Source organism: Leucopleurus acutus, assembly GCF_964270905.1.
Source record: "Leucopleurus acutus genome assembly, chromosome: 11".
In the NCBI taxonomy this organism is placed as follows: domain Eukaryota; kingdom Metazoa; phylum Chordata; class Mammalia; order Artiodactyla; family Delphinidae; genus Leucopleurus; species Leucopleurus acutus.
In genome coordinates this window covers 100,965,936-100,988,361 of record NC_139152.1, presented here as the reverse complement: position 1 = coordinate 100,988,361, position 22,426 = coordinate 100,965,936, and the positions used below count along the sequence as shown (strand labels likewise).

General features: G+C 49.0%; 1 protein-coding gene across 1 annotated transcript in view; it reads right to left on the bottom strand.

Moving 5' to 3' along the window:
• Window positions 1-22,426, bottom strand: part of TBC1D22A (TBC1 domain family member 22A) — a 314,915-nt gene that overhangs the window by 106,559 nt on the left and 185,930 nt on the right. Inside the window, exon 10 of the mRNA XM_082851042.1 lies at window positions 6,922-6,997. Coding sequence (XP_082707168.1) covers window positions 6,922-6,997 — 76 coding nt within the window. The remainder of the gene's footprint in view (window positions 1-6,921; window positions 6,998-22,426) is intronic.

Below are 22,426 nucleotides of genomic sequence, written 5' to 3'. Positions count from 1 at the left end.
GTAGACATAGAAAATGGACTTGAGGACATGGGCTGGGAGGGCAAAGCTGGGTCAAAGTGAGAGTGGCATGGACATATATACACTACCGAGTGTAAAACAGTTGGCTGGTGGGAAGCAGCAGCATAGCACAGGAGATCGGCTTGGTGCTTTGCGATGACCTAGAGGGGTGGGATAGGGAGGCTGGGAGGGAGGCTCAAGAGGGAGGGGATATGGGGACATGTGTATGCATACAGCTGATTCGCTTTGTTGTGTATCATCAACTAACACAGTACTGTGAAGCAATTATACTCCAATAAAGATCTATTAAAAAAAAAACTGAAGTAGGTTCTCACGGTGTTTTCAGTCAAAAGATAGCAATTCCATTTACATTATCTTATTTCACAAAAGATGCATGAGCATAGAATCCAAGGTGAGCCTGCCCCACAGGGGGCCCAGCCCCCGGATTCAGTCACAGGGGCTCTAACTGCAGCCTCTCGAAGAGCCCAAGGGCTGAACTTGGGGGCAACTAGGGATCATGCAACCTCAAAAATTGACATCAGATGTAACAGACATAAGGACAATAAAGGTACAAGGTGTGTCACTCAGATACACGGCAAAAATGTGAAATTTCACTTTCAAATATGTGTAAACATTCCAGGTGTAATCTGGAGTGAAAATCTCCTCCAGTACTTTGTATGGTGAAATTCTATCAGCCCATGGTGTGTTAATGTATATTTATTATTGAAGCAGTAAACTACTCAATGACTGGTGTGAACTGTTAACCTTATGTATAAAAATTGTTTCATAAGTAGGGAACAGACTGATGTTAACAGAAATGCTGAGAGCACCCGCTCTTACCTCTGAACTTCTCTCTATGCCTCACCCATTACTCTGTCCCCAGTCTCGGGGCCAGGCTCGCCCGGCCCAGGCAGGAGGGCCCTTTCCTTTCCTCCTGACTTTTGTTGCAGCACGTGATTCGGTTTGGCCAATGAAATGCAGCCGAGCACCGGGGACCACTTTCTCTCAGAAGCACAAAGAGCCTGTGACCAATCCCCAGAGATTTTCCCTGCATCACAGGCACTGGGCCAGCAAACTCCTGAAGGCGGCTGCTCCATCAGCCTGAGTCCCCAGGCGAGGACAGCACAGACCAGAGCCCTGGGCAAAGCCACAGAGGACGTGCCATGTGGGTGAGAGGAAACGTGTGCTGCTTGAGCTGCTGAGGCTTACAGGCTGTCTGTCGGGGCTTAGGGTTAGGGTTAGGGTTAGGTCTGTCTGGCCGGCAACAGTGGTACCTGGCTTCCGCCCAACGGGGACTTTCACCCTCATCACTCAGAGTTTGGCCCACATGCGCCTTCGATGCACTCCTGGTGCCAGGCCGTGTGCTCGGACACTGCACGAGAGGGTTCAGATCTAACCCACCCTGAAGCAGCAGAGGACACAGCGTGTGCACTCAGGCAAGGAGTGGTGGCAGCCCACAGAGGAGAGGGAACTGGTGCTGATGGGAGAGGGAAGGGAAAGGGGGGAGGCAGCAGCAACACAGAGGGAGTCAGTGGCACCGCAGGAGGCTGGCCCCTGCCCGGGACAGGGATGTGGGAAACAGGTCACAGCACCCAGTGCAAAACCCACCCACGGATGTCAGCATCCTGCTGCGCGTGGCAGGCAGACCTGCTCGTCCAGGGTGCATGCGCACCCCTCTGCTTACGGGTCCCCTCCAGGGTCTGCAGGCACAGGGAACAAGCACCGCAGCCCCCACACGCCCACCACTGCTCCAGCGTGTGTGAGCAGAACCTGAGGACGTGGTGAAGACTCTAGTGTTTGCGGGCTGCAGCCAATAAGACCAACCAACCAGTCCTTGTCTATTGGAGGCCCTGAGGCTTGGACACAAATGACCACACGATGGTGGGTGGTCTCACGGAAGCACTGATGCTGCCTGGCGTTTCTCTGAATGAGAGCTCTGTGCGCAGCCTTTCCCAGAAAAAGTCTGAGCGTCGTGCAAGGTGGCCCCAGAAGAACAGAGGACCGGGAACCACATCTAACACCGAGGGCTAAAGCTATTTCTCCCCAAGAGAGAAGAAGAAACTACATTTGATAAGAGATTAAGAAATCAATGTTTTTTTTTAAAAAAAGGTCTGAGGCTGCTTTTTGGACGAATGAGAGCTACATGAATACTGACTCCAGGCCACTCCCTTCCTCAAGGCCACACGCTGGCCTTTGTCAGATAAGCTCTGTCTCACCCGATTATCAACAGCTGCTGCCCCTGGTCTCCCAGACTCAATCCTTCCATCTGCCCACCCGCAGCCAGAGTGCCCCAAAGAAACACCAAATGTCCCTCAGCTGGGCTACGAGGTGGCCTGCTGGAGGCTGACCGGCCTATGGCAGTAACACATTTGCACAAGAAGCGGCTTGCTCTGCTCCAGGGCCAAAATAAAGCACAGTTTGACAGAAACAAGAAATCCCTAGGCAAGCCCTTGCCCCAAAAATGTGACCTAAGCATTCACCTTGTAGAGGCAGGTAACTGTTAGAAATGGGTTCTGCTAAGGTCGTAGCAGACGCTCATCCAGACCTCCCAAAGCCTTTCCAATTTCCCAAGAGCCAGTGCTTTGATCTCCCAGACCTCAGACCCAGTCTCGGTATTTTCCCATTCTCGGTGGGATTTCGTCTTCCTGTGGTGATTTCATCTGGCTCTACTCCTAAGCTGCCCATATACCCACTCCTTTTCCCAATGACCACCTGACTCTCCCAAGGCTGGATGGGGTGCTGACCTGCCGATCTCCAAGGGCTCTGAAGTTCACAGTAATCGTGGTCCCCTGCTTATGCTGCAAGGGCAGGTGTGTGCACTTCGTCTACTTTCCTTCTTGATTACACAGCTTCCTGGAGGCAGTGAGAAACAATGCAGATTTAGGTGGCCTCTTGGACTTTCAAATTCATTCTTGAAGGGTATTTCTGCTGGATGTCAACACTACGGTGACAGTTATCATTCTTCCTGCACATTGAACATATCTTCTTGTGCTTTTGTTGAGAAGACAGTTCTCAGACAGCCATTCTCAGAAAATAATCTCTTACTCTCGCTGCCTTAAGAATTAGTCTTCAATTGAATTTTACTATGATGTGTTTACATACAGTTTTCTCTTTATTCTCCTGAAGATTCAATGGGCTCTTCAATCTGTGAATTGGTTTATTTCAGTACTTTTGGAAAACAATGCATCATTATCTCTTCAGATTCTTACTCACTCTCCCTCGTCTCCTTCTATGACTCCAAATAAGTACATATGCAGCTCTCTAACCATACCTTCTATATCTCTTACTTTCTATATTTTGCATATTCTTATCTCTCCATGTTTTGTTTTGGCTATTTTCTTCCAACCCATCTTCCAGTTCACTACCTTTCTCTATAGCTATGTCTAATTTGTTAAATCTGCCCACTGACTTTTTAATTTGGTTATTGTATTTTTCAAATCTTTTATGTAAAATCATATAGTTTCCCACTACCATGGCAAACATTCTCAAGATTCTCTTTTTTATATTTCTTCATACATAGTAAGGAGAACAGTTTCATGGTCTATGCGTAAGAATTACAGAAACTTAACATCTTGTGGGCCTGTTTCTGTTATCTGTTGTTTCTGCTTGTTCTCACTTAAGAAGTCTTGAATGTGTGTGTATTTTTGACTATGTGTAGATCATTTTAGGTGGGAAAAAAAAAAAAAGGCAGAAACAATCTGAGGAACAACTTTCTGGTAACTTCCTCCAGAAAAGATTTTTTTTTGCTTCTCCCAAGCACTCTACTCCAGTACAGAAGTGCTGTAATCAAGGTTCAAACAACCCTGGTTCTCTCAGGTAATGTAAACCTGGCCTGCAAGACTGCACAAGGGCAGTTTCACTTCAGTTCCACCCTGACAGTTGGTCTTCTGGGTCTCAGAAAGTACCTGGGCATTTTCTGCACTCCTATCCTCAGGTAGGCTACGGTTTGATCCTTTCCCTCCATGAAGCTGTCAAAACTACAAACCACGTTGGGATTCTTTCTTCTGGATTAGCAAGAACCCTCAGAACAACAGTGGCCTTCAGGGCTGGGCTCATCTCTCTGGTTCCAGCATTCTTCCAGAATCTGGCCAGGAAGTCCTTGTCTCCTTATTAGCAGTTTCAATGCTTTTACGAAATTTGTTTTCTTTTTACCTTCTTTGTTTTCTTTTTTTCTCTCTTTCATTCTTCCTCACCACCCCCCATTTGTTTGTTTGTTTGCTGGCTTTAAAAAACAATCATCCATTTTTTAGGTCTCTTCAGTGAGAAATCTGGTTGGAATTACCTAGCCCACCACCACTGGCAGCGGAAGGTCCTCCTACTCTCACCTTCGACATTGCCAATTCAGTGGCTCAAGGCTCCATCTCTCATTGTGTGGGAAGTTCTGAAAGCTCTGCCCCAAAGATTACAGACTCCCCTGTGGCTTCTCACTAGCCAGCTTACCTCTCTCGAGACAATTACCACCCACCGGGCGATCTCTCAGGCTGCTGCCCATCACCTTCCTGCTCGGCCTCCATTACAGACACGACCCTCTGTCTTCAGTCACGCCACCTTCGTGTCTAGGGAACAGACTTTTTCTAAAGATGTGGGGGTAACAGAGAGCAGGGTACCGTACTACTCAAAATAGAAAACTACTTTAGAGTATTTTTCAGAAATCCTTTAGCCAGCTGTCACAGCTAGAAAATAAGACAGTGACTTTGACCCTCTCCTAATCTTCCCCACCCCCCGCTGCCCCCCTCCCCTCGCTGCCACCCTCCTGTACCCCTGGGCCTCTGCCCTCCTCTCCCTCTCCATTCTCTTCTGACTTACAACACTACTACTGGAACTCCAAAATTCCTCTCACTTCTCCTTGTGTAGCAATTTAGCTCTTTTCTAAACTATTCCCATCTGGGTCAAGCCCATAAAACCTCAGCTTTCTTAATAACAGGTCCATGAAATTGTGTTCCTTCACCAAATTGCCAAAAAGTTCTGAAATCAATGCTGTCCTTGCCCTGAAATGCAAAAATGGGGCAGTTTTTTGTTTTTTTTTTAAAGCAATATTTTCCTCCTAGTGTATCCTGCCTTCCCTGCACAGTCCCAAGACCACAAATTCTTTCTCCAGGAGGACAGTGAGAGAAGGGGGCCTACAGGACACTTCTCCCCGGGGCTGCTGAGGGGTAACAGCCCAAACTCTGTCAGTTCTGCTACTTCCTGCTTGAAAAGCCTGGGAATTCTTCTGAGGCCATCACAGAAGTTCTTCCAGGTTTCACTGGAAGAATAGTTACAAACAGATCACAAAGTCTAACCGATTACCAAAAAGAGCCTCCTATGTTGTGAAGAACTGATCATTTAAACAAATGAACATGCCCTCCTCAGAAGCTGCAGGAAAATGAAAATGGGATTCCCTGAAAAGCCCAGATCCGGCTGGGCCTCCCCTGGTTGCTGCTGCCGCTCTCTGAAACCATCATCCAGCAAACCCGAGATGTGCTTCTTCCAAACCACAGCTCTGGAGAAAATCAACTCAACTATCTCCCAGACTGTAGCCCTGGAACACATAAGCACCACCCGCAACTTTCCAAGCTCCACAAAAATACAAAACCTGCCTTCTAAGAGACACAGAGGAAAAGAAGAACTGCTAAGGAAGTGTAATTCACAGCTCCTGCCAACTGTATTTCAAAGAACAAAATGAGGCTGGGGGAAAGGTGTGAAACTGCTCGCAGGGAAAAAACGCAAGAGCGTCCAACAAAGATCTCCCCGTGAAGTTAAGAATAAAGGTACGTAAATGCAGTTACATAAGCCAAAAACAGTACTTTGAACACGTAGCTGCAAAGCAGCTAAATACACTGAATCAAAGTATTAGTGGAAGAACTGTGTAGAGCTTCATAATATGGAAATTAGGCAATAACCATCAGATGCAACTGAAAATCAGATTCAATCAAGGAACAGAATGGAGTTGATAATTTGTATGACTCCATTTTATAATGTCATTCAATCATTTCCCAAACCAAGTGCCTTTCTTGGGAAGATGATTACCGATATACTTTCTACTGCTGAAGGTACAGCAAGGGGAAGAGACACCGGGATAGGCCTGTCCTTGGAAGGCAGCCCTGGAACACGGGCAGCGAGTCTACGTTTTAAGCAAAGCATGATTTCTCTGCAGGTTCAGTGAAGCTATTCACCAAGCTCACACCCGGCGCCTGATGACACAGCCTGTGTCTTCTCTGCGCATCACCACTGACCAGCCAACTGGTGTCACAGATCCATGCCCGGTTCTGCTCGGTATCCCTCTGTTAATGCTCTGTTCATTAATTTAACAAACTATCAGGAGAGTATGCTTGGAATGGGCAGCATTATCTCTCAACTTTAATTAAACTCTGCTATTGCAATATGACAGTCAGCACATCATAGGGGGAATTATTTTAAGGATGAGGGTAGAAAGTATTTCAAAGCCCCCACTTAAACACGAAAGCATAATCTAAAATGGCCGAGCACATACTATAATTTTTCTATAATATTAAAGATGTTATTTTCAGACTCAGTAATTAATTGGATTCCATGGAGAAATTACGCCAGCATCCCTGATAGCAAAATGCTGTGCAGAGGCAGGAACAGCGTGCCAGAGGACGGCCATAAACAACCCGGCTGTCACCCAGATTATGACAATCACCAGGCCTAATAAGGAGGAAGAGCTGCCTGCTTCTAGGACGCACTCATTACTCCTGCAAAGTGACGGCACTGAATTCTGATTATATCGCCTTTGTAAAAGGAATGACAGCGGCACCTGCTCCAGCAGTGGGTGGCCTCAGAAGGATGCGGGGAAGGCGCAAGCCAGGGGCCACGGGCTGGACGAGGACGGCATCCTGTCAGCTGTTGGCCGGCGAGTCCTGAGCCTTCCACCACCTTCTCCCCCGCCCCACAGGGAAAGGGGAGCCCAGGAAGCTGGCTTACCATCGATCCGGCTTACGAGTTCTTCCAAGATTTTCACTTTCATTTGGATCCCAGGTTGAGCAAAGGTGTAGTTGTCCTACGGGAAAAATAACAACGAATATCATATGCATGGAAAATAAAACCCGCTTTCCAAAGGGGAAAAAGGCAGCGGGAACAAAGGTGAACAGTTTCACAACATAACAGATTCACAAAGTGATCAACGCACAAGGCATTAGGCTGCATTACACCACCAGCGTGCAGCACGAACCAGAAGGTGAGTCCGACACCCCCTGATGTCAGAGGGGAACACACCGATCTCAGGAATATTTAATGGGGCACATCTATGTAAATGCAGATATTTACATTTAAAGTGAACGCTTGACTCGCCACCGCGGACGTGGAAGGCGGGCAAAGGCGCCACCACCCAAGCAACACAGGCTCGAAAGAGACCAAGGAGCGAATTATTCCCTGAAGCCCCAGAAGGGACGCAGCCCTGCCCACGCCTTGACCTACACCTTGATCCAGCACCCCAGGTGCATGGCAGCCTTCCGGCCTCCAGGACGATGAGGTAATAAATGTGTGTTTCAAGCCACGACGCGCTGCACCTGCGGGTCCTTGAACTAGAGTGAGCGCATGGGGCCTCGGGCCCTGGCGGTTCAGGGGGGATCCTGCTGGGCCGGTGTTGGGAGAGGATGGCTTGTCCTTAGGGAGGCACGGGGGAGGCCCCAGGACGTGGGAACAGCACTCCCGGTGCCACCCGCCCCAGGACCTGCGAGGGGGGCTCCAACGACACAGCATGGGGGAGAGGAGGACCTTCACACCAGCAGCAGCGTCTAAGGCTGAGCAGTCAGACGTGGAGGGCTCTGATTCCAGCACAGTCGGCACTCTCTGGGTTTAACACACGCGCGCGCACACACACACACCCCTCCCTAACTAGAGCAGGAGTGGCAGCCACGATGACACAGAACTTAAAATGCCTACAAGGCAACAAGGATCTTTTTCCCGCAGAAAGAGAAAATGAGTAAACTCAGACCTAACTTCTTGCTGAGGTTTCTCCCAAGTCGATTTCAAGTGACAGCCTCTGAATCCAACTGTCACATCCCCGCGAGGGCAAAACCGAGGACAGCTCCGAGCGGTGCCCCGACTCAGAGCAACCCTGAGGTCCCACACGCGCCCTGCTCTGCGCAGGGGGACGGTGCTCCTGGGGCGGCTGCCACAGGGGCCTGGCGTGATGTGCCCTCTAGACACGGTGACAAGCTTGTGCGCTCTGCCACGCTTAGAAGGCTTGTGAGGCGAGGGCTTTCGCAGACTGGCGCTCAATGGACAGGACCTCTGGGCCCTGAAAGGCCTGTGCGTGTCCTGGTGAGACACCTGATGAGCACAAGGTAAGCACGAGCCGTGAGCTTTCACGGACTTAGACATTAATGGGCAACGGAAATTCTGGTTTTGGACTTGAACTTACAAGGGTTGGCCTTTAAGACACTTTCTCTCTGAAACTGGGTAACACAAGGAGATTTATACTCAAATGCGGGGCAGGCTGTGTAGCTGGAAGCTTACACACTGGCATTTCACCTCATGGTGGAATTTCTGATGAGACAGGTGGAAGAGTCAAGCAGGACATAATTAAGGATGAGAAATAAACTAAGGGTGGAGGCCTTACAGATTATCGGATTAATGTTCAATTCTGACACGTTTCAAAGCCATCAGGACCAGTCTCTAACGTCCTCTCCCCGGCGTCCCAGGAGAATCCTCAAAGGAGCGGGGGTTCCACTGCGGGCTGGCCTGTCCCGATGCGCTGTGGGCTCCAAGGCGGGCCGTGCCCCCGGCCGAGAAGGGACCTAATGGTTATGCAAACAGCCAACTCTCAAACCCGGGGTCTGCTTCCAAGTGGAGGGAACTCAGTTGGTGCCTCTCCTGCACTATCTCCATCCCCAGAAATACTCACCCCAAGAAGGCAACTTCAACTGCTAAGCCTGGGAGACTAAACAGCCAGTAGGTTCAGCCCTCCTTCCAGCTCTCAGCATCGGCTGATCCCCCAGGAAGGTTGCTCCCCGTGGGAAGGTTGCTCCCCACAGAAAGACTGTTCCCCCAAGAAAGCTGCTTCCCCTGGGAAGGCTGCTCCCCCAGGAATGCTGCTCCCACCCTGGGAAAGCTGCTCCCACCCTGGGAAGGCTGCTCCCCCTGGGAAGGCTGCTCCCCTAGGAAGGCTGCTCCCCCAGGAATGCTGCTCTCCTAGGAAGGCTGCTCCCCCAGGAAGGCTGCTCCCCCTAGGAAGGCTGCTCCCCCAGGAAGGCTGCTCCCCTAGGAAGGCTGCTCCCCCCGTGGAAGGCTGCTCCCCCAGGAAGGCTGCTCCCCTAGGAAGTCTGCTCCCCCCGTGGAAGGCTGCTCCGCTAAGAAAGTTGCTCCCCCTGGGAAGGCTGCTCCCCTAGGGAGGCTGCTCCTCCAGGAATGCTGCTGTCCCCACCCCCGGAAGGCTGCTTCCTGGTACAGCTCTGATGCACGTGAGGGGGTCCCGCCCAGGCCCAGCGCTGGCTCTGACAGGGTGGGTCAGCCTGAATGATCCTGGGATTCAGTCAGCCAGGTTATTTGGCTCTCACACTAAGACAGGATTTCAAGCTTCTCATTTAGAAGAAACAGAAGTTATTCTTTGGCCATCTGCCACTATTTTATTTCTCAATTTGTTCAAAACCCAGGTAGGGGAGATGAGTTCTCTTGAAAATCCAAATAATAAGAAAAGAATGACACCCGAGAGTCTAAAAAAGAAATCTGTATTGTGAAAGGACCTGAGAAGACTGACAGGTGTGGCCTTGGCATCTGGATCTAGGCGGGGGGAGGGGGGCAGAGAAGACCATCCTTCAGAAGGGGCACAGTGTGGCCGGCTGAGGATGGCCCCACAGTAGCCAGGAAGCCTTTGAAGGGCACACCAGGGACATTCCAGAGTCAGAGGCTGAGGTGGAAGATGTGAGGGGAGGAGAATATTCTGTGGCCTCAGGAGAGGCACTTGGCACTCAGGCCACCCAGCAGGGCTCCACCAGCGCCCCTCATCTGACCATGGGTTCTGCCCACTTCAGGCAGGGGCGCCACCCCCAGCATGCCATCCAAACCCGCGCCGGCAACGCACCTGGCACAGAAAACGTCTGCTGAATAAATGTATGACTAGGCAGACAAAACAGGAAGTAATAAGGAAGTAAATAAGAATGCGGTATATTTACAGAAATAGTAACAGTCATAATATTAACAATACTCCGTGAAAAGTAACCATGCATGTCCTTTCAAACTGAGATTTGAGTTTGTGTCTTTAAGAAACGATAGAATATGTAAAACTTATGGGTCAGAGGGAAGGAAGGAAGGTCTGAAGAATACGACGACCTTTTGGGCAATGTTTTACAGAAGTGAAGTCCGTAGCAGACGGACTTTACCTTTCTGCTTACCTTTTTACAGAAAAAAAATAAAGAAATGCACACCAGGCTTGCCTCGCATATGCTGTCGTTCCCGCCTCACCCTCCTGCAATAACAAACAGCATTTTCTGTGCTCTTCAGAAGACAAGCAGAATAAACTCTTCTGAAGGAGCATTTCAGAGAAGAGCTGGAAGATACACTCATATCGGCTTAGCCGGAAGGACCGCAGCACCTGCCTATTAAAACTCCCAGCTCTCAGAGAACTGAGAATCCCTCTTACCTCTGACAAGGGGCTGCCCCCAGACCAGAGACGCAAGTCCTCAGCAAGTCCCACACCCCTCTCCTGGCCAGTCTCACTCTGAGAAAGCTGCTTTCTTACGCTCAAACCACACTTGCCTCCCTCACCTGCCCTGGACCTGCGACTGGAACGACTCAGCAATACAAGGCCCCATTTCAGGCACCCTGATGATCCAATCAGTGCAACTGATGCATCAGTCCATAGAAGACAGAACCACAGCAGACTGGGAGCTCTTCCCTCTGTGCAGGAAACACTGCCTGAGTGCCTCACACGTGAGACAATACCCCGAGGCCAGAGCAGAGACGGTGCGGAAAACCAGGCCGGAGACTTCCATCCTGAGACAGGCCCGTGTGCAAGGTCGGCCCTCCCTCAGCCAGCGCCTGGGACCGAGCATTTTGGGTGTTCCCACCTCTCCTGAACCAGTAAGAATGGCTCGCTGGCCTCAGCTGAGCACCGTGGTTTACGCCAAGCTCCTGCTTTCGAGGTACCTATGTGAACAGCCTCGGTACAGATCCCAGGCGCAGAGCCTCTACCGAGCTCCCGGCAGACAGTGACAACTCATCGCTGGGGCGTTAGGCGTCTCCTGCGACTCCACCGGGGCAGGACTCCGGGCAGCTGGCGCCTGGGTCCCCCCGGGCCTTCTCCCTTGGCCGCTGCCGCTTCACACGACTGCACTGGGAGGAATCATGGCCGGGAGCACAGCTACATGCTGGGAGTCATGGGACCTGGGGGCAGTCCTGGGCCTCCCAACACAGTTGGGCAGGAAAACAGCACGGGCCTCCCGTCCAGAGATGACGGTCCGGTCGTTAAGCAAACGTTCATCACGCAGGCCACGCAAATGCGCATGGGGGCTGGCTGTGCCCTGGGGAGCCCGGCCGCCACGGCACAGAACGGGGGCCTGATCTGAGGACCACGCAGAGAAGGTGAGGCCCGGGCCGAGACCCAGGGAGAAGGAAGCTAGGCACACTCCAGGCGTGGAATGAATGCCAGTGCAGCGGGAGGGGCCGCAAGGAAGGTGGGGCTGACGGGAAAAGACCATTCCGAGGCTAGAAGACCACGTGGAGATAAAGGGTGAGACCCCAGCAAAGCTACAGAAGGAAGCTACTGACACGGAAATGGGGAGCCACCACGGTTACGAGATTTGCATTTGGAAAAGATGACTCTGGCCACAAGGTGGGGCGTAACAGAAGGGACCAGAGAGGATGCAAGAGGTCAGCTACAAGACCAAAGCCAGAATCTGGGCACGAGAACCACGAGAGCATCCCACTGGCGACGCAGTCAACCCAGGCTGTCCAGGCTGCATTCAACGAACCGTACTGCTTGGTTTTGTGAACTTGAATGTAGGGCTTCTCACTTATTCCTGTGAACTCGTTTGTTTGATTGGCTCTCAGCCGGAACTGCAGGCAGTGGAACTCATTCTGCACCTTGATCGTGTCATCGATCACATTAGCTGTCCTTCCAAGCTGAGAGGCAGTGCGTAACCTCACACCCGCCACGTCTTCACCATGGTCTCTGGGAAGAGGGGAGAAGGACGAGGACAGAGCTCCGTGATGCCTCTCAGATGGAAGAGATGGAAGAGCAAGGGCTTCCCCGGTGGCGCAGGTTCACTTCCTGGGCAGGGAACTAAGATCTTGCTTCAAGCCACCGCTCACTGCTGTCTCGCCAAGATCAACAGTATTTGAAGGGAGTAAGGTAAGTTCTAGGTAAGTTATAAATACGTGCTATAAAAAGTAACCACTGAGCTTCCCTGGTGGCACAGTGGTTGAGAGTCCGCCTGCCGATGCGGGGGACACGGGTTCGTGCCCCGGTCCGGGAGGGTCCCACATGCCGCGGAGCGGCTGGGCCCGTGAGCCATGGCCACTGAGCCTGCGCGTCCGGAGCCTGTGCTCCGCAACGGGAGAGGCCGCAGCAGTGACAGGCCCGCATACCGCAAAAAAATTTTTAAAAAAATAAATTAAATTAAATTAAAAAGTAACCACTAACTAAAAGAAAAGTGGGGAGAGGAGAGATGGCCGATAAGTCAGAGTGAAAACTAACAAGAATAATAAGAAAGTCTCCCTGAGTGAAAGGAGCCGGTCTCAAAAGACTACACACTGTGTGGTTCCACGGAAATGACATTCTGGAAGAGGCAAAACCATGGAGACAGTGAAAAGGCCAGTGGTTGTCAAGGGTTCAGGGAGAGGGAGGGAGGAACAGGGGGAGCACAGAGGATTTTTAGGGCAGTGAAACTACTCTGTATGATACCATAATGGTAGATACACGTCATTATACATTTGTCCAAACCCACAGAATGTACAGCACAGAGAGGGAACATCAATGTCAACTATGGACTTTAGTTAATAATGACATATGGATATTGGCTCATCAACTGTAACAAAGGCACCACACGAACGCAAGATGTCAATAACAGGAGAAAGCTTGTGTGTGTGAGGACGTGGCAACAGAGTACATCAAACTCTCTGTACTTTCCGCTCAATATTTCTGTAAACCTGAAACTGCCCTAAGAAACAAAGTCCATTAATTTAAAAAGTACCCAATGCGTGCAAAAGAAGGGAGGAAATAAGATGAAATGAATAGAAAATAAATAGCAAAATGGCAGCGTAAACCCCAGCCATATAAATAATTACATGAATGTGAATGAACTAAACACACACTAAAAGGGTAGGAAAGCAAAATCCAACTATAGGCTGTCTACAGGAAACGTGCTTTAAATAAGACACAACTAGATTAAAAGCAAAGGGATGCAAAAGACACACCAAGGAAATACTAACCATAAGGAAGATGGAATGGCTATATTAGTATCAGAGGAACTGGAATCCAGCACAGGGGATATAACCAGAAATAGAGGAATATTTCATAACAATAAGCATATAAATTCATCAAGAAAACATAATCATCCTACATGTGTGTGTATCTAATAACCAAGATTCAAACAACATGAAGCAAAACCTGACAAAGCTAAATGAAGAGACAAATCAACCATTAGAGTTGGAAACGCCGGAAGTCCTCACTCAGCAATTGACAGAAACAGCAGACGGAAAATCAGTAAGGATACAGAAGACAGGAGAAACACTACCTATCAACCAACATGACCTAACTGATACTTACAGAAACTTCCCCCAGCGAAGCAGAACACACATTCTTCTCAAGGACACATGAAACATTCGTCAAGATAGACTACGTGACACATCTCAAGACACATATCAATTCGTTTAATTACCAATTTTAGGAATTGAAGACATCACTTTAGTTCTTATAGACATTAAAAGAATTAGGGAATACTGCAAACAACAATATGTCAATAAATTAGACAACTGTTTAAAATGACCAAATTCTTTAAAATACACAAATTATCAAAACTGACAAGAAAAGAAATAGAAAATCTGGAGCCCTACCCAGAGGAGAAATCGAATTTGTACTTAAAACTTTCCCACAAAGAAAATTCCAGGCCAAGATGGCTTCACTGTTGAATTCTATCAAGTATTTAAGAAAAACACAATACCGAGCTTGCACAAACTCTTTCAGAAATCACAGGAGCATTTTATGAAGTCACCATTTCCCTAATGCCAGAACAGAAAAAGAGAATACATAGAAGAAAAGAAAATGGAAGACAATACTGTCATCCCTCAGTATACAAAGGGGGTTGGTTCCAGGAGCCCCCATGGATACCAAAATCCATAGATGCTCAAGTCGCATAGTCAGCCCTCTGTATCTGCAGTGCTATATCTGTGGATTCAGCAAACCCTGGATCATGTAGTACTACCCGTATATAATTGAGGGGAAAAAAAAAAAGCACGTGTAAGTGGACCTGCACAGTTCAAACCTGTGTTGTTCAAGGGTCAGTTGTATTCCTCATGAACAGAGATGTAAAACTCTTTTAAAATATATTACATACAATACAATACAATACAATATCAAAGAGAATCCTGAAACATAAAAAGACTAACATCTCACGACAAAGTGGGACCTATCTCAGGAATGCAAGCTGGCTTAACATTAAAGGTTAATCAATGTCCTTCAGTGCACGAACAGAATAAGTCAGAAAAACCACATGAGCATCTATCTCAACAAAGAAAAAGCACTGGCAAAATACTGACTCACAATTATTTAAAAGCCCAGCAAGCTATGACCTGTCTTCCAGCTCTTCTGCCACCAAGTCTTACAAATTCTATCCTCAATCTCTTCGTCCTTCATATACTGGTATTCCTCAAATGCAAAGAAAAAGGCCTACCAAAATAAGGCAGAATGTTTACTAAAAATACAGACTCCTTGTCTGTGGAATGTGCACCGTCAAAACCACCCTGGTAAAGGGCATCTCTGAAAAGTCAACAGCTAACATCAAAGTTAATGGTGAGCGCCTCAATGTTTCACCCTCTCCACCAATACCTGGAAGGAGGTAGAAATGTCTGCTCTCATCACTTCCGTTCAACATTGTACTTGAGGTCCCTGACAATGCAGAAAGGCAAGAAGAGGAAATAAAAGCCACACATATTACACAGAAAGAAGTAAAATCCTATTCATTTGTAGGTGACATGATTGTGCACATAGAAAATCCTAAGGCATCTACCCAAAAGCTCCTAAAACTAACAAGTGAATTTAGCAAGATTACAAGAAACAAGGTGTGGCATGTATTTTCCACAACAACCTCTCTTATCCCATATATTCTTTTATGATGTGACCAGGGCACTCCTGCATCTAGAGATGGAGTCTAATCTCCCTCTCTTTAAAGTAGGCTTATGACTCCTTTACCCAAAAGAGTAGAGTGGAAGTGATATTATGCGACTTCTGAGGTTCAGTCATGAAAAAGTGCAACTTACACCTTGCTTTCTGGAAGTCTAACTGGGAGCCTGAACCATTATGTCAGAAGTCTGACTTTCCTAAGGCCACCGTGCCATGAGGATGTTAAGCCACATGGAGAGGCCATGCGTGGGCAGCTCAATCTACAGTCTCAGTCTTAGAGTCGTCCAAGCCCAGGCACCACACACTTAAAAGGGTGAGATTGCAGATGACTCCAGTCCCTAGGCATCAACTTGTGCCAGCTTTCAAGCCGTCTCACCGAGGCGCCAGACACCGAGGTGCACAGACAGAGGTTCGTGGTGTGTCCTGATTGAAATCCTGACCAACAGGATCTGTGAGAGTGATAAAACAGTTGTTCTGAGTCAGGAAGTTTTGGAGTAATTTGTTATACAACAATAGGAACTGGAAAACTGTCAGTTTACAAAACTCAATTGTATTTGTACAAAACTATCAGTAAAAAACAAAAAAACAAAATTTACCAAGAAAGCTATACCATTTAAAGGAGCATCAAAAAAAAATCTAGAAACAAATTTAACAAAAGATGAGCAAAACCCATACACTGAAAACTACAAAATGTTTATTAGGGTAAGTTAAAGAACATTTAAATAAATTTAAAACTATACCATGCTTACGGACTAGAATAAATTAACACTGTTAATACTGTTAATTCTGGGACAACTGACACCTAGATTCAAAATATAATTCCATTCTAAATCCCAGGCCGTAAGGCTTTTTTGGTAGGAAATGGCTAATGATAAACTTTATATAAAAATGCATAGGACCGGGCTTCCCTGGTGGCGCAGTGGGTGAGAGTTCGCCTGCCGATGCAGGGGACGCGGGTTCGTGCCCCGGTCTGGGAAGATCCCACATGCCCCAGAGCGGCTGGGCCCGTGAGCCATGGCCGCTGAGCCTGCGCGTCCGAAGCCTGTGCTCCACAACGGGAGAGGCCACAACAGTGAGAGGCCCGCGTACCGAAAAAAAAAAAAAAAAATGCAAAGGACCAAAAATACTCAAGACAATTTTTTTTAAAAAAGAACACACTTGGAGGACTTTATCGAACTCCAAGAAAAGCTACAGTAGTGAAGACAGTGCGTACTGGCATAACAACCCATTAATAGATTAATGGAACATGATAGAGTGTCCAGAAATAGACACACATGTGTACGGTCATTTGATTTTCAGAAAAGGCGCCAAAGCAATCTACTCTGGAAACATAAACTGTTTTCAGCAAATGGTGCCGCGTTCACTAGGAAATCTGTATGTGCCTTCCTCACATACAGAAAAATTACGTCAAGCGAGATGACAGACCTAAAAGTAAAAACTAAAATTACAGTTTCTAGAAGAAAAACATAGGAGAATACCCTGGCACGCTGGGCGTAGGAAAAGGCTTTTTGGTTAGGACACAGACAACCGTTATCACAAAAAATAATAATAATAAATTAGAATTCAACAAAATTAAAATTTTCTGCTCAGCAGAAGACTATTTTTTGGTGGTACGCGGGCCTCTCACTGCCGTGGCCTCTCCCGTTGCGGAGCAACAGGCTCCGGACGCGCAGGCTCAGCGGCCATGGCTCACGGGCCCAGCCGCTCCGCGGCATGTGGGATCCTCCCGGACCGGGGCACGAACCCGTGTCCCCTGCATCGGCAGGCGGACTCTCAACCACTGCGCCACCAGGGAAGCCCCAGAAGACATTTTTTAAAAGTAAATTGAGGGACTTCCCTGGTGGCGCAGTGGTTGAGAGTCCATCTGCCAACACAGGGGACGCATGTTCTAGCCCTTGTCCGGGAAGATCCCACATGCCACGGAGCAACTAAGGCCATGCGCCACAACTACTGAGCCTGCGCTCTAGAGCCCGCAAGCCACAACTACTAGGCCCACGTGCCACAACTACTGAAGCCCACACGCCTAGAGCCCGTGCTCCGCAACAAGAGAAGCCGCCGCAGTGAGAAGCCCGCGCACAGCAACGCGTTGAAGACCCAACGCAGCCAAAAATAAATAAATAAATAAATAGGTTTTTCTTTAAGTGTATATTGACAAGCCACAAACTTGGGACAAAATATTCTCGTCCCCTCTCTCGATATGGATATAGATATAGATATATAGACACCGTATGGTCAGGCCACTCAAGATGGCTGTTCTCTTGCTCTCTGTACGTCCCTGCTGGACCAGCGCCTGCTTCACCTACACCTGCTCATGTGACTGACCTTCCTTCATACTTGCCCCAGGCCCCAGCTAGTGACTGTTCTTATCAAAGGGGCCATGAAGGGGGCGTGCCCCTCTGCTGGTTTCCCTGGTAACTGACAAGCCCACCTGAGGTCAATTCCCCCTAAAACTGGCAACGTCCCCTTCCCCCAGGAGTGAAGACAGCCGCCATGTCCTGCCCACTGCCTGCCGCACGTGGTGAGGCATTGCTCCAGGAGCTAAGCTCCCCCATCCATTAAACCGTGGATGTCTCTGTTGCTGACTCCAGGCTCTTTCTTCACTCTTAAAGCTGGGCAAGTACAGGCCTTGCAAGCCTGTGGAGTGAAGCCCAACAATATAGATACATAGATACACACGCATGCGCGCACACACACACACACACACACACACACAAACTGCTAACCAGCAGAAATAAAAACAGGGCCGTGCAATGCCAGTGAGGATGTGCGGCAGCCAGACCTCAGTGCTGATGGGTTTATGAAACAGCGCAACCAATTCGGAGAAAAGATCTGGAGGTTTTCCATAAAAACTAAGTATAGCCCTACGCCACTACCCAGCAAGTCCACTCCTAAGTACTGACCCAAGAGACAGAAACACACGTCAACGAGAGGACGACTACACGAGTGTTCACGGAAACTTCACCCCTCACAGCCGAAGACTGGAAACAGCCCTGGCTTCCACCAACTGGAGGATGTTTAAACAGCTGTGATAGACTCACACGATGGAGCACCGCTTTGTAATTAACAGGAATGAACGACTCACCCAGGCAACAACATGGATTTCACTGTTTCCAATGCTACTGTAAATTGATTTTTTTAATCTTCATTTTTACACTGGCGCACAATAACTCACTCTTAATGAATCTTCTGCTTCAGCCCAGTAACCCACACATTCTTGTCTACTTAATAAACGTTTCTAAAATGTTGCCAAGAGTCCTCACTGTTATCGACTGGAGCCCTAACATCACAGCTCTGAAGGCGCTTCCACCCCTTGCGCGACGCCTCTGGATGCGAGACAGGAACGTGCCACGTGGAGCGGGCGCTCCGGCCCCTCGCTGCCCACCCGCGGGCCGGGCACGGGGTCTGGCTCTGCGCTCTCCTCCTGCTGCTCCGCTGCCCCTTCCAGCTGGAGACTCCTGATGTGTCAAGGCCGCGTAAGCATCCTCTCCACCACCTTCCCAAGTGACGGCACCGGCCCTTTGTTCTCTTTCCTTGGAGTTCGGTTGAGAGGCGGCAACAGATCGAGGTTCTGGGTCCTTCTGAGGATCCTGGGCCACCTTCTGAGCATGCCTCGGGCCGCTCTCCTTTTCGGAGTAGAACCTTCTCCAAGGGCTCCCTGTGCAGGCTCTGGTTCGCTGTGATACGTCGTCCCTTTTCTCCCCCTGGCTAACTCACAGCAGCTGTATTTGAGGGACCACCCCGCCCCCCGCAAGACAGTGTCCCCTCCAGCCCCCAGTCACAGGTCTGGTCATTCCAGGCCTTTCTCTGCCAGACACTACACCACCACGTTTCCGGCCTTTTCTCCGGCAAGTTCCAAGATAATATCATCACTTTCCCCAATATTCCCATCCCTTCCACGCCAGCAACCAGTTCTTAGAATTGAGTAATTCTTCCCCAAGGAAAGAAAATGTAAATGACTGATTATAAAAGGCAACAGTCCTTTTCTACTCAAAGAGGCTGTCCTGCTAAGTAATGAATCTGAGAGTAATAGTATGACTGCAGGGCAGGCAAGTATGGAAGCCGTAACTCAAGAGGTGAGAGCTCCCCGACAACCCTGGCGTCATGTCGTTAGTGAAATGAGAAGGCTGGCAAAGGCCCAACAATAATCCCCCAGAAGCCAGAGAAGGGCTCGCCCACCTGGACTGGGACCCGGGCCTGCCCTGCCCCGGCGCCGCAGCAGAGGCCTTCAAGCAGCTTCCTCCCTCAGAAAGCACACGGGCACTCTCCTCCTCGGCCCCAAGGCCCAGGTCCTGCTGGCCTGTCGCAAGGCGGTCCTCTGTAAAGAAGCAGCCCAGCAGCTGCACTGGCTCACACGGCCTTTGGTGACCTAACCAAAAAGCACCTCCAAAGGCGGCATTAGAAAGACACGATCCGTGAAACCACTGGAAGAAATAACGGCCCACCACATTTCTTTTTTTGGCCACGCTGCGTGGCTTGTGGGATCTTAGTTCCCCGACCAGGGATTGAACCCAGGCCACAGCAGTGAAAGCGCTGAGTCCTAACCACTGGACCGCCAGGGAATTCCCCCATCAAATTATTTTTAAAAATTAAATCTCTGGGGCTTCCCTGGTGGCGCAGTGGTTGAGCGTCCACCTGCCGATGCAGGGGACACGGGTTCGTGCCCCGGTCCGGGAGGATCCCGCATGCCGCAGAGCGGCTGGGCCCGTGAGCCATGGCCGCTGAGTCTGCGCGTCCGGAGCCTGTGCCCCGCGACGGGAGAGGCCACGGCAGTGAGAGGCCCGCGTACCGCAAAAAAAAAAAAAAAAAAATTAAATCTCTGGCTGGACTCCTCACGGCGTACCTGAGGACAATCGACCTCATTATGAGACCCGAGCGTGGCTCTATCCCGCCAATGAGACGGGAAAGCCCACGTCAGGGCCCTCCACCTCACGTTCCCAGTGGCCCCACTGGGGACATGCAGTCAACTCACAACGCCCAGGATCCAAGGAGCAGGACGTGGGCAGAAAGACCCCCTGTGGTAGGATCCCAAGTCAGGGCACAGCTCCCCCAGCCCCAGGGCCAGCCGACGTTCACTCGCGGCGCACTTTCTCCGTCTTGTACTTTTCCTCTTGTGAGCTCACCCCGGGGCCCCTCCATGAGAGCATCTCTCCCTGCGGGGCTGCAGCTCCCACGGTGCTCAGCCAGCCGCTGGGCTCCCTGGGACCCTGAGGTCCAAACTCATTCATAATGATACTGAGGCATCATCTACCTCTGTCGCCGTGTTGGCATTTGCTGTCATGCTACGGAAGTGGTGGCAAGTAGAAGTGCTGGCTCGCGGCACAGACCAAGGCAGCGTCCACAACCGTACTCAATGCCACACACTCGTGGTTTAAAAAGAGGCAGTTTCACTTAAGGATGTCCTGGGTGACACAGGAAAGTTCCTAATCTTATGATTAGTATTGGGTTAAATCTTGACCCTTGATAAACATCTTTTCAGTGTTCTATGGCAAAAATGGGAAGCACGTGTAAAGCTCTGGAGACGTGCACCCAAAAACATTGATTTCTTCCAGAAAAGCAATTTTTGGTGCAATTCTCTGAGCTGAGAGCAGAACTGGATACATTTTCCAAGAGAAAACGTACTTGAAAGAATGACCAACAGGCAAACTGGTTATTCAAACTTGGGTATCTGGCAGACCTTTTCTCAAAAATGAACAAAGTTACCCTGTCACCTCAAGGGAACCAATTCACAGTGTTTGCTGCCAATAATAATATTTGCACTTTTAAGCCCAAATCTGAATTTTAGAGAACTTTTCTCCACCACTCTGGGCTTGACAGTTCCTTATGAGACGGTGGTAACACTAACAAAGGTGATTTTCTGATACTGTATGATGAGACGCACCAATGTTTAGAAGATCTGCATACCTCGGGCATCCAGGATTTTCCAGTGACCAGTGTCTGATGTGACAGAACCATGCGTGTGTAGAAGATCTATTCCAAGTGCAAGACAGGTCAATGGAGTTTACTGTGACTGAGCACAAAACGTCCACTGAGATGACTCCACATTCACACTGCATGACCTTCAAGAAACTACCATCTGTTCGGCTGTGGTCCAGTATTAAAGGGAAAACATATTACAACAGGTTGACTGGAGAAACACATATGAGAGTTCAGCTGTCTTCTGTCAAGGCACGTAAAGTAAAACCATGCCTTTCTTCTCACTAAACATTTTTGTTTGGGAAAATATTCATTTATCATAAAAATATGTTATTTATAATAGCGTACAATGGGTTTATGACACCTGGTCCATGTTTCCTCTTGATTTTAAGTCAGTTCATATCCTCACACTTATCCAAACTACAATGGCAAGAGTACTTGCACACACTGAAAAGTCCTCCACGGAGCTCGCATGGGGTCACGGGGGATGGCCTCACCTAAGGGAATTACAGAAGAGCCCCCCAAACTCCCTGGATGCCGGTAATGGGCATCGCTGAACGCTTGCTTACGTGAGGATCTCGTGGGATCAGTCGTGAGCATGTGACAGAAAGACAGACGGCTGCCGTTGGCCTGGCGTGCGTGGTAATCACACACACACACACACACACACACACACACACACACACACACACACACACACACACACACACACACACACACGCCAGAGAAGCATTATGCCTTCCACGCAGCACCCTTGTCAAGAAACCATTTCATCAGACAACGAATCTCAGGTGAAAAATGAAAAGCCAGTATCGGTTTCATTGTACAGCTGACTTTATTTACAAGTAGAAGCCGGATAATCTTGTATTTAAATAGCAGAAGTTCCACCGCTCATGAGCAGAAAAGTGACATCTGAAATTTATAAGAAGTTTCAGATTATGATTCAACCTCCTTTCCAAGGAGGAAAAGAGTCTTAAGTTTTGGGAGAAAGACTGAAAAATACGAAAACATTAGCAGAGTAGAGAAATGATGAATTGATGCTGGGGCCAAAATCTGTCGCCAGCAGGCACATTTTTCTTTACAAGATACAGAATCAGTCAGGAGGAGTTCTGATGGGCTCTCAGATACAAGCTTTCTATTGTTCAACTCCAGAAAGGGCTTCTGCTTTCTCTTTGTCAATTCCTAAGTTATCAAGGGGAATGGGAACCCACACAGTTTGCTTCAACAGAATCGTCC